The sequence below is a fragment of the Borostomias antarcticus genome (assembly GCF_949987555.1).
Source record: "Borostomias antarcticus genome assembly, chromosome: 2".
In the NCBI taxonomy this organism is placed as follows: Eukaryota; Metazoa; Chordata; class Actinopteri; order Stomiiformes; family Stomiidae; genus Borostomias; species Borostomias antarcticus.
Window position 1 is genome coordinate 13,595,586 of NC_140235.1, and position 13,244 is coordinate 13,608,829.

At 43.8% G+C, this 13,244-nt stretch overlaps 2 protein-coding genes across 3 annotated transcripts in view; both read right to left on the minus strand.

The window, feature by feature from the left end:
• The window catches only part of dlg5a (discs, large homolog 5a), a 54,304-nt gene extending 52,548 nt beyond the window's left edge, over positions 1-1,756 (minus strand). The window contains 1 exon segment of the mRNA XM_084457864.1: positions 1,071-1,756. Within this exon segment, the coding sequence (XP_084313990.1) occupies positions 1,071-1,371 (301 nt within the window). The 5' untranslated portion in view covers positions 1,372-1,756.
• Positions 1,757-5,133: 3,377 nt separating this feature from the next.
• anxa11a (annexin A11a) overlaps positions 5,134-13,244 on the minus strand; it is a 44,391-nt gene continuing 36,280 nt past the window's right edge. For both annotated transcript variants that reach the window (XM_084458692.1, XM_084458693.1), the window contains exons 6-15: positions 13,134-13,228; positions 9,365-9,478; positions 9,156-9,246; positions 8,934-9,013; positions 8,716-8,772; positions 8,508-8,601; positions 7,736-7,831; positions 6,446-6,504; positions 6,143-6,265; positions 5,134-5,976 (exon numbers count right to left, since the gene is read on the minus strand). In XM_084458692.1, coding sequence (XP_084314818.1) covers positions 5,917-5,976; positions 6,143-6,265; positions 6,446-6,504; positions 7,736-7,831; positions 8,508-8,601; positions 8,716-8,772; positions 8,934-9,013; positions 9,156-9,246; positions 9,365-9,478; positions 13,134-13,228 — 869 coding nt within the window. In that variant the 3' untranslated portion in view covers positions 5,134-5,916. The remainder of the gene's footprint in view (positions 5,977-6,142; positions 6,266-6,445; positions 6,505-7,735; positions 7,832-8,507; positions 8,602-8,715; positions 8,773-8,933; positions 9,014-9,155; positions 9,247-9,364; positions 9,479-13,133; positions 13,229-13,244) is intronic.

Consider the following 13,244-nt stretch of genomic DNA (forward strand, 5'->3'; position numbering starts at 1 on the left):
TTGCCATGGAAACAAGTCAGCCTATTCTCATCAGGCGTACTCGGGGCGAATGCACTTGGTTTATATGTATAAATGTAAACTGCATATTAATGCCATTCATTAATAATAATCATCATTTAGTTTCGGTTGGCACTCAAATGAAATCTCTTCCACTGGCTCTGATAAAAGTGAATTATTTTTCCAGAGGAAAAATGGCAAATGTGTCTCCATCAGTCTGACAGTATGGTGTTCATAATATCAAATGTTACAAAGTTTGACGTACACTGACTCTCAGAGAAAATACAGTGTTATCAATGTGTATTACCGGTGCCTTGTCTGTAAATGTTATAGCCTACTGTTCAATCAATCAATCAATCAAAGCATAATTTGTATAGCGCATTTCATACCCAGAGGCAACACAATGCGCTTTACAGAGAAAAAGGGAGGTGGGCATACGACCCACTATCTACATATTCCAGACCTCCAATGTTGTTAAATAAAGTGATACATCACACCAATGTCACACTTTAAAGCTGTGGAATATTTTGTTCAGAGTGCAGACTCGACATGTGAACTGGGAACCCTGCAGCTTTCTCAAACCCAACCTGTGACAGTGATTTCACACAGGAAGATCATCAGTAAAGAGGACAGATGTGCCGGTGTGCACCCAGTGCTGCCCGTTATAGCTGCACTGCCTATAGGAACAGTGGCCTTGTGTGACGTATTGCATGAATTTATGATCATACAATCCCACATAAATGTCAACCTAAGCTAATATTGCTTAAGAATGCATGCACTGTTCAGATCTTCTGTAGGGTGTAAATGTTGGTAGCCTATACCACAGTTGTTGACCCCAACTGTGCCTCCCTTGTACTGTAACATCTATTAAGAAGGATACCATGTCACATTAGGTTACAGTAGACGGAGGTGCAATTGGGGCTCCCCCAGTTGTTAGCACGGCGCTGTGGCACAGGGAGGGAGCGGGACCACCCAGCCAGGTCCAGGCCATGGGCGCGTGTGCTCCCTCTCAGTCGTCTCATCGCGAAATATTCATGGGGTAGGCTATTGTAGGAGAATGCGTGATATCTTACCAGAAGAGTGGTCCACTGGTCCGCCACCGTTGGAAAACAGGGCAGAATACAGGTCGGGGTACGCCTTTTCCAAGGCCACACACAGGTCTAGGAAATGGTCGCTCTCCTTGCTCATCAGCATCTTCAAAAGCTGGTCCACTTTCTCCGCGCTGGACGAGCAGTTTTGGTCTAATTCGAACCGATCGAGCTGGCTCAGGGTACCGGACACTATCAGCAACTCTATCAGCCGGTCCGCGTCTGTGATGGACTCCAGTAAGTTCTGGTGGCACTGGTCTAACAACTCTTTATGCTTTGGCTCCATTGCTATTCTCTGTAGTTCCGTAGCTGACGAGCTAACCACTGACAGGCTGTTTTGTTTACTCCGGTCCACTTCTCAGAACGACCCCCGATATGCGAACAAGGGAATTACTTCACTTGTAGGATTTCGGCAGAATAACCATGTCATTGGATGGCATGGGACACCAGTTTTTATAGCAAATAGAAAAAGGTACAAGAAGCCATATTTGTTGCCTAAGGCTGTTGACTGCACTAAACAGCGCTGCATTTTTCCAGCTTACTTACGTCTGGTAACCCCGTTCATTTCTCGTTTATTTCCTTCGAAAACCTACCCGAACATGTATGCTTTTTCCAATTAGTCATTTATACGGCACTATGTTTTTTTAACTGCTACGAAAACTATCGTAACTCTGTCGCCGACGCGTCCCTCACTTACAGCATATCCTCCGCCATACCCAGGCAGTCCAGCAGCTGCTGCCTACTGTCAATCAACTTTCCATACAATGACCATGTAAGGTAAAACGGGGCGTGTATTGGGAAAGAAACGCCCAGTTGTTCAATGGGCGTGCAAGCACCGCCCCGTAGTACGTCGAAAAATGAGAATGGATACGTTTGCATGAAACATTTTGTTGTAATGATGGATATATAGTGGATACACAGCAGAGTAGATCTATACCCAGAATGTTGTCAGCAGAAACATTGTAACATTGCATTGTAAAAGGCACAATCTTTGTGATTACAGATGGTAATATAATTTCTGAAATCATATTTTGTTACTGCCTTAATGTAGACCAGCGTGTGTGTGCATTCAAAATATCTGTCTAGTCTTTTTTCCCCTTATCTTTTTCTTAAAAAAAAAAATGCTATTCAGATAAGGGAGATGAAGGATATGAAGAAGATCAAGTTGGTGTCAAAGAGGATGAAATAGCGCAGTCAGTGAGAAGGTAAGGTACAGGATGATGGGCGATGGGCGTAGGATAGCCTACTCCTTACCCAGCCCCCAGCTCAACCAACACAGAGGCAGAGAGCCTCTCCGATCGGTAGTCTACCTCACTCATGCTTACTCCACATCTCCATAGTGACACCCTGACATCGCTCACTGCTCGGGGCTGCTCTGCCTGGCTTGTGCCTTGCCTCCTCGTTACATGAAAAATGTCATACAATTAATTCATGTCAAGAGAGAGGGCTTCTCTGTACGCTCACGTTTTCACAGGGACAGAGAGGCTGTCTGTCTGGGCCCTGGTGATGAGGACAGGGAGGCTGTCTGTCTGGGCCCTGGTGATGAGGACAGGGAGGCTGTCTGTCTGGGCCCTGGTGATGAGGACAGGGAGGCTGTCTGTCTGGGCCCTGGTGATGAGGACAGGGAGGCTGTCTGTCTGGGCCCTGGTGATGAGGACAGGGAGGATGTCTGTCTGGGCCCTGGTGATGAGGACAGGGAGGCTGTCTGTCTGGGCCCTGGTGATGAGGACAGGGAGGATGTCTGTCTGGGCCCTGGTGATGAGGACAGGGAGGCTGTCTGTCTGGGCCCTGGTGATGAGGACAGGGAGGCTGTCTGTCTGGGCCCTGGTGATGAGGACAGGGAGGATGTCTGTCTGGGCCCTGGTGATGAGGACAGGGAGGATGTCTGTCTGGGCCCTGGTGATGAGGACAGGGAGGCTGTCTGTCTGGGCCCTGGTGATGAGGACAGGGAGGCTGTCTGTCTGGGCCCTGGTGATGAGGACAGGGAGGATGTCTGTCTGGGCCCTGGTGATGAGGACAGGGAGGATGTCTGTCTGGGCCCTGGTGATGAGGACAGGGAGGATGTCTGTCTGGGCCCTGGTGATGAGGACAGCCCTTTGCAGATCTTTCATGAAGGCATAGTGCTCTTTCCATGAGGTGTACTCACTGTATAATAATTAATCTCAGGCTCACCAGCGCCATATGCTCACATAACTGAGAGATGCTCTCAGGCCATTCAGTTGAATAGTTTATTTGACAGCCTGGACCAGAGAGGGATTGTGTTTGCTTTATTACAAGCAGTCTGACACAGCAGGTAGAGCACTTTCACATGCCATAAAAATGGGTGATTACTTCTTTGTAATGGTTTTATGTTTTATTCCTATATCTCATTATGACATTGATGTTATTTAAAGGCCTTGAATGAGCCATTCTAGTTGAGAGTTAGAAACAGTATGGCACACCTTAAAAGGATGTAACTAACAGGCTGGTGTAAGCAGTAATCATATGGCCATGCTGGGTGCCACTTTAAACACACACTCGCTATTATAAGCACACTTAAAACGTCCTCAAATGTCCCTTATGACAAACCTTCCAGTCATAAGGCCTTATTTCTCCATAACACAGCAGGATGGAGAGTTCAGTACAGGTTGAGCACTTCCCATCGGATTAATACATTTCATTATACATAAACCATGCAATTTGTGATCCAAATCCTTGGTTTGTAAATCGCTTCTATGCTCGGGGGGGTGCGGTGTGTGTGTGTGTGTGTGTGTGTGGGGGGGGGGGGCTCACAGGCAGGCACAGCCACTGGTCAACCTTCAACCAGGCCCATGTAGACACCTGGTACTGATGCAGTGGCTCGAATCCAAATGAGATGGGGAATCTCATGGTCTGACGGATGATCAAATGGACAAGAGAATGTCGTCACATTATGGTTGAAATGGTATTCAATGGGAAGCTTTGACAAGAACATTTTTAATGCTTAAAAAAAAACTTAAATTAACATTTCAATGTATTGCTCCATTAAAACCAAGCCCCCAGGCATCCCCAGGCAGCCAATCCTCAATAATGATAGTGATATAATTAAGTGATTTCCCCCAACATGGCTGTCCTCCCTTGATAAGCTGCAGCAGGGTCCCCCAGGCCTCTACAAGAAGGGCAGCGAACAGGCGGGACATGTTTAATGGGGCCCAGGCAGCTTTATGGACCCTGTCAATCTATCTCAGAGCCCCCTCCCTACACACACACACACACAAACACACACACAGTCTTCCCCCAGAGGCATCCATCAGTGCTACCATACCCACCAGACCAGTGAAACACTTGCTGTCGTGTGTGTGTGCAACAACATAAGTGGAACAAACGGAGTCTAACATGGCAATAAAAGCTCATGCAGCACCACAGGCAGATCTTTCTTAATAACTTACTGTAGGGAAACACAAATGACGTTTCTATATTGGTGAAATATGTAACTGTTAATTTAAACAGAACATCAGAACATTGAAATTGACTATGAAGGAAGCTTTATGTGAGCATGACGTATGTGTTCCCTATCACTTGGGTAGGCTATTGTAGCCCACATCAATTGGAATGGCTAGATTTGAGTGTATGGGGCTGTTATGAATACATCTATGAATAAAATTAAACACTTGTCACAATTCTGAGACATTAAATTAACATATATACTGTTAATCGTTTTCATACAGCTCAAAAGTAGCTAGCTTCTCATCAACAGCTACAGTAGACTTTCAACAGTACCCTCCATGAGTCTACCCCCATGTGTAGACAGCGAGTACTGTTCAATTCTACAAAAACAAGGCATCACTGCCCCCTAGAGGTGACAATGACTTTAGCGCCATTGCAAGGATAGGATATACAGTGTAACTGTGACGTTCATATTATGGTGCCTGCTTCAAACTCCACTGATCCCTGTTTGTTGACTAGCTTAGAAATCACAAGAAGTGCACTTCTGCACACCTCTGATTGAATTGGATTGTAGGCTACAGGGCCCAGAGTCATCTTAACAGTAGCTGAAGCAAGAACAGGAAGCATGAAGTAAAACATCCAGTATGGTACAGATATGTTTTACTGATTCCATCATCAAAGAGAACAACAGAGGAGAATCTCAGTGTTATTTTATATAAGGATCATCAGAGCACTGCCTGTTTACTGAAATGTAACACAGTAAGGTTTACTTATGAGTTATAGGGGCCAATACTAAAACAAAAGCTAACAGCATAAACAGGACAAAAGATGAATAATGTAAACATAACAACACAATGTAAATATGTAAATATACAGGTACTCTACATGAACCAAAATATAAACTGACCACTTTGGTTTTTAGCTGCTAATTATTGATTACTTAGAATAATCTAATTAAGATGTTATACTAGTGCTGATAAGTGACATATTTCTTTTGTCAGATATGAATATATAGTGGTACAGGCTAAAGAATCAAATATTTTTTTCATTTATAAAATATATACCTCTTCAATTCCAAATCTTGAGTAACTTGAATATCCATCACGGTACAACACTATTGAAAAAATACGCTTTTTAAGTGCTCATAAAAAATGTATGTAAAAGCAACGGATAATGTGAGGTGCTCACAGCACGTGATACAAGTCGCATTGAGGACGGTGAGCGGATTGGCATGCGATAATGCTAATTGATTGTGATGCATAGATAGAAACAGCAGGTCAGTTGGTGAACAGGAATACATGTTATAAGCATGTGAGACGGAGGCAGCACGCGGTCAGGAGGCCACTACTTCCGCGGGTTCAGCTGGCATCTTCCGGATCTGCCCGTCACTCCTCCACCGGGTCCTCTGGTCACCCCTCCCGACCCCTCAGTCGCTGCCTCCACACAGCTTCAGCAGGAGCTTCTTATAGTCCCCGGACGTGTCTCCCTGTCACCGCCGACACAGCACAACACCATATTATGGATCCTTGTCGTTAACTTATCAATCAAATAAAATAATGTAAAAATCTGTCTTTGAGATTACGCAAGGGTAACATAAGGGTTCAAGAAACTATGATGTGTGTATTGAGAGTGAGGGATAACAAGATACTCACAGAGATGTCCGTGTACAGTGACTTGCCGTACTTCTGCACGTATGCTTGGCGGATGTCCAGCATATCAACTTCAGAACGAGTGACCATGACCCGAATAAGGGTTCTGTCCTTGGTCCCAGCACCCTGAGAAAAACACACACACACACACACACACACACACACGCACACACACACACACACACACACACACAGTTGGGTCAGAGCTCATATCACAAACGGAGCACATTCTAATTATGCTATCAAATGGCATGGTGCAGAATGGCTAGGTGATTATCTGGCTCAGTGGTCAGGGGTGTGTCTCACCTTCATGGCCTTGTTCAGTCTCCCAGCGAAGTAGACCGGGGTGTTCTTAATACACTTCACTGGAACAGGGAAGAGACAACACAGTTTTACTACACCTGAGAGGAGTGAATAACCGCCCTGCAGCGCCTCACAATCACACCAGTAAATGGAGGGAGGGGACTGGACTGGAACATCCAACATAAACGCAGCATATCAGTTTGAAGAGGAGAGGTCTCACTCAATATTACACACACTATCAATATTATACACATGGTATCAATATTACACACAATCAATATTACACACATGGTATCCATATTACACACCCACGGTATCAATATCACACGTACAGTGTATCAATATCACACGTACTGTTTAGTGAATGTCATGGAGACAGCCAGCAGAGAATGTATGAATGTGATTTCACAGGCAACAGTAAAGAAAATGTAAACGTGTTCCAAAGCCAGGAGATGTACGGTAAGTGAAATAAATGAATAAACACGACAACTGTCTCCAGTGGAAAGAAGTACCATGCGTAATGAAGAAAACACACCACACACCACAGCACTCTGACGTGTATATCGAGAGAAGTTTTCTCTTTATACACAGACATGTCCAGTATATAATCAAGAAATGCATCTAACCAGAAGAAACTAAAAATGTTACTGTACCATAACCCTGAGCAATGACAGCAAAGTAGGGAAAAAATTTTAAAAAAAGAAATTATACACAGAACCTTTGTTGCTACAACACCTTTCAACAAAAGAGATAAGCTATTGTAGGCAAGTTAAAAATAGACAGGGAGGAGACATTGTACGTAAGTTAGACTACATATGTCTATACAACACTGTATACATGGGTGTGACACAGGGAATTCCTGTATGGGTGTGGAAACCCAAACGCAATGTAAACACAGACAACAGCATATCTCACTTCTCCATACCTGTAGCTATAGCATGTTCAAACGCACAGAGAACATCCATATACAGTAGCATGTTCAAATGCACAGAACACATCCATATAGCATGTTCAAACGCACAGAGCACATCCACCCTGGCACCTTATCTTCGCTTTAGCTTATATTGTACCTTTTTGTGTAGTTGGTAACTTGTGTGTTGTAATTACCTGTAGCTTTTGACCACATCACGGAGCCGACAGTAACGTGTCACTGTGGTTGTACACTGTACAGTACGTTTACATGTGACAAATAAAGATCTGAATCTGAGATCAGAATCTGGAATCCTGTGTGTGTGTGTGTGTGTGTGTGTGTGTGTGTGTGTGTGTGTGTGTGTGTGTGAGGTGACCTCTTACCCACTGCCAGCATGCCTCCCTCTAGGTCTCCAGACATCTCTCTCCCGATGCTCTTCTCTATGTCTCTCCCACACATCTGCTGGTACTCATGGAAAACTACACAAACAAACACAGACACGTTGTCATGGTCATCATCGCATCGCGTTGTTTGATCTGGTTTTCTCTGAGTGGCCAAATGCAGTATTGTCTAAGAGAATATTTAGTATGTCTTACATCGTGCCTTCCACCCTACCCTATTCCCCCCAGAGATCAATGAAATACCTATACTATACTACTACTACTATATACTACCACTAATTCTACTACTACTACTACTACTGTATACACTTCTGCTACTACTGCTACTACTACTACTACTACCACCACCACTACTACTACTACTACTGTATACACTACTGCTACTACTACTACTACTACCACTACCACTACTACTATTACTACTACTACTACTATCACTACTACTACTACTACTACTACCACTACTACTACTACTGCTACTACTACTACTACTGTATACACTACTGCTACTACTACTACTACTATCACTACTACTACTACTACTACCACTACTACTACTACCACTACTACTACTACCACTACTACTACCACTACTACTACTACTGCTACTACCACTACTACTACCACTACTACTACCACTACCACTACTACCACTACCACTACCACTACTACTACTACTACTACTACCACTACCACTACTACCACTACTACTACTACTACTACTACTACTACTACTACTACTACTACTACTAACCTGCTCGGAGGTGGGCTTTGCTCCTGGCACATAGGATGGCGTTGAATTTGGACTCATCAGTCCCCAGTTTATTCTCCCCTGCAGCATAGAGAGACTGCAGAAAGAAGGTGCACAAACGCAAAGAAAGGTTTTGATGAGCAACAAGTAGGGTAGTATACACACTAACTAAAATAGTATGCCTAATTATTGAAGAAAGGTGTAAAATTACCTGGGCATCTTGCTTGGCCATAGAAATGTCCACTGTCTCTCTCTCATCTCGATTACCCTGCAGTCACAAACACCAACATTTATAATAGCATGATTATGATGAAAGTATTATTTGTATTTATTTAACCTTTATGCATGCAGGGAGTCCCTTTGAGTCCCGCTTACACAATACAAATATGAATTAAAAAAGAAAAATACTGTCCATAGACTGGACTGTACCTGTGCCAGGGAGATCAGCAGCCTGCGGAAGTGTCCTGAGGTGTCCCCACTGATGGCGTCCTCCAGGGTCTTCTTATACTCTGAATATTACATAACATTACATAAACATACATGGTAATGTGTGTGAGAGAGAGAGAGAGAGAGAGACAGAGAGAGAGAGAGAGAGAGGACAGAGAGGAGACAGAGAGACTGGCTCACTCTGGTTATGTACTGGGAACTCACCAGTTTTGAAGACCTGGTTGATCTCTTTGATCTCAGCATTGGTGCGAGATGATAGGATCTCTATCAGGCAGGCCTCATCAGTTCCTGCTCCCTGTGAGGGGACCAAGGCACATCCCAGCCAGCCAGATCAACATGCAGCTATGATTGGTTTCAGTATGATCATGAGTACCAGTGATAAATGGCTCGGGCTGATTGGGAGCAAAACAGACCTTGATGGCGCTGTAGAGCTCATATGCGTCAAACTGGGCCGGGGTCTTCAGCATGGCCAGCACCAAGTTCTCAAAGTTCCCAGACAGCTCTGACTTCAGGTCCTTAATCAAATCCTGAAAGAACAAGGGGGATACATAGTTAGGAATAACTCGTCTCCACATACAACCGCAGCTCCAGAAAGGCTTGGGAGCGTGGCTATAACAGGCCCCGGGGACACCCTACCCCAGTCCCTTTTACTGGCATCACCAGCACCTGTTGGAGGGATATCAATAGCTGGCACTAGGTTATACACCCAGACAGACCGCAGTGGCACTGTACATTCAGTCTGACCCTTAACCCTTATCTTAACGTACTGGGTAGGTATTCACGTTAGAGAACTAGACTGCACTCGGGCGAGGTGCAAACTTGCGCCTTATACGGCGTCTTTCCATGGCACGGTACCGGGTCAACTTGATTCCACTTGATTTGACTTGATTTGCTTTACTTTTTTCACTGCGCTTTCCATCGCAAAATAGTATTCCCCTAAATGTACTTGGTCGTCATAGCAACGCCCATGACATCATATAGAGGGGGTTTCCCGTTTAACTGCTTAGAGGAGTTCCCTTCCTCGCACTACTCAAGAGCAATCACGAAAGTGAATAAATATCCTACATATAAACAAAAACAAATACAAGACTGCTTTCCTAGATCAATAAACCTTGTATTATCTAAGACAGGCATTCCCAAACTGTTTTTTAAAAACATCAACAAAGGACAATAATTTGAGAGCGAGCGAATAAGAGGGCAATATTTAGGCCGAAACAACCAAGCTTTTAGGGACACACTAAATAAACTACAGAGCCATTATATGACAAAAATGGCCAAGCACCACGAAGAGAATGACAGGACGATAAAATACACTCCCTTAGGGCACAGCACGCAATAGCTTACTCCCCTACTTCACTAATCAGTGTTTAGGCTACTAGCCTACTAAGCTACTAGGCGTATTAGCCCACTGCTCCAGGTCTTGATTTGGTCTTGATTTGATTTGGTCTTGACTTCCGTAAGCTAGAATCCTTTTATCTGGCCTACAATTTTAAGTGAATAACGAGCTAGTAAGACCGGTGTCAACGGACCGTAACGTGGACTGTATTTTCATGAGGACTGTAGGGGGCGACGGAGCACTACCAAAATGCTAAACACGGTTGAAAATGAAGCGATATGGCAGAATACAAGACGCATTTAAGTCAAAAACAGTCTGAAAGTCGATTTCCGCCTTCCCCTTATGGTGTCAGAACGATGGCTTATGATCAAGTTTTCAAATCAAGTTTTATTTGTATTTGTATGGGTAAGCCAGGATTACCCTGGCTTATAGGAGCAATCGCCACTTGTAGGGGTACCAATAATTTGCAACACTTGGGACAAGTGTTTGATGTTCCTATCAAAACATAAACAACTATAATTCCACACCAAAACGAAGTCCATTAGGCTACGACAACTCGTGCTCAAACACCACAACGCCTTTTATCAAACTGAAATAGCCTGCCAGTGCTAACCATCTCTGGGCTACTGTATTTAAAGGAGTAGTAAAGGGAAAATGCATGTTTAGCCCTGTTTTAAGGTTACTTATGATCATATACAATGGTTCAGATCAAAACGTTGACAAAGATAGCATTTTCGAGAAAGTTGATAATTGCTCTACCACCGTTTTGGTCATACAATGGATGTGGATGGGCATCTTGAAAAATCATTCAAAAAGATGTTAAACTCTCGATTTCAAAGACAAGAAACTCGCCTAGGTGTTAGTTGGCGTTTTGACATATAATTCGCCATAAAGTAAGATTCTAGTTCATCTGGAAAGGCTTTTTTAAATATTTAGCATAGAACATTAGCATATTTAGTCGCAGCACATACGTGTGTAAACTTCCACAAACTAGGTAGCCTAGCAACATAAACAATAACAATAGCTACTTTAAGTAGTTCCGCTTCCTGAATCCCCTCTGCGGATTGATCTACACATCTACAACGGTCGCTTCAATACAAGTCAATGGATTTCATAAGATGATCAATAAAACCCTACAGGATTCATACTTTGCAGCAAATTTGATGTCAGAACACCAACGGACACCAATTACACCTTCGGTGAGCTTCTTGTCTTTGAAATCGAGAGTTTAACATGTTTTTGAATGATTTTTCAAGATGCCCATCCACATCCATTGTATGACCAAAACGGTGGTAGAGCAATTATCAGACTTTCTCAAAAGTGCTAGTTTAGTCAACGTTTTGATCTGAACCATTGTATATGATCATATGTAACCTTAAAACAGGGCTAAACATGCATTTTCCCTTTACTACTCCTTTAACATAATAACATCGCATTCATAAGCCAGCGTTCTGACACCATGAGGGGAAGCTTGTCAACGACATGCGAAAACAGGTCCTTATCTCTCACATACAGTAGTGTTATGTTTTTTACAGCTCACTTATCTGGCCCCCGGGTGATTACTGTTTTTTTGCTTCCCTCTGGAACATGTAGAGAGTGGGTCGTATGCCCACCTCCCTTGTTCTCTGTAAAGCGCATTGTGTTGCCTCTGGGTATGAAATGCGCTATACAAATAAAGCTTTGATTGATTGATTGATTGATGTGAGAGATAAGGACTTGTTGTCGCATGTCGTTGACAAGCTTCCCCTTATGGTGTCAGAACGATGGCTTATGAATGCGATGTTATGTTAAATACATTAGCCAGCAAATTCACACACATTGCCAACATGATCAATCTGAAATGCATACCGATAAGCTGTATTTTAGAGCGCTATAGGGACGAGAAAATAACTTACCTGATATAAAATGGGCACCGCAAAGGTGGAATGCGACAACTGGACTGAGAAGGGCTACATTTCAACCAGACATTCCAGTGAAACCAGGTAGTCAAAATAACTTACCTGATACAAAATGGGCACCTCAAACGCGGCATTTCTGATGATTTCCTCAGTCCAGTTCGTACGCTTAATAATGCCGATTTCGTCTGTCTTCCTCTGCTACTGTTTCAAGAATGCGCGCGCATACTTGTGCTGACTAGGCTGTAAAAGGGTCTATAATTAACAAATATGACCCACGCTATTACATAACTTCTATAACATCCAGTGACAAAATATGTCATGGTACCTTGGTATGTCTACACCAAGGATTGAACTCACAACCTTCGCGGTGATAGGCAGCGCACTATCCACTCGGCCACTGCTGACCTGGGAAATCTGTGGAGTCTTTTTCTTTTGATGTTCTGGGACCACTGCCTCTTGTGGTAGCAACATATAACTGCAGGTCAACAACGCCAAAAGGGAAATAGGAAGGGAGCGACAAAAAGGATTCCCTCTTCTTGGTGTGTCGGCTTACAGCCAACACACAAAAATAATTAGTGGATCTGCCCTATAATTCAGATCACCTGCAAAATCTACTGATGTCCACGGTACCTTGGGTGGAGCAGATGTACCAAGTATGAACATTGTTCATGTTTTTGAGTAAACAAAATGCCCATCCAGCCACCCACATCATACCCACACACCACAGACCCCCCCCCCCCCTCACACACACACACACCCACACACACACACACACACAGGCACACACAGACACAGCAGTGAACTTCCCTCGGCGGTGCAAGTAAATATTGTGTAATAATACAGTGACATTGTTGCACAGTATTCAAACTTTGAATCGTCAGGATGATAAGGCAGGAATCAGACTTGCTTTTTCCCTGTGAATACACGACACGTGATCTTGGTTATTACCTTTCCATAGGAGGTCTTGAAGGCCATGGGTAGAGCCGCACGCTGCTTGTTGGAGCGACTCCCCAGCAGTTCTATAATGGCTTGTTCATCAGTGCCTGTACAGACGGAGAA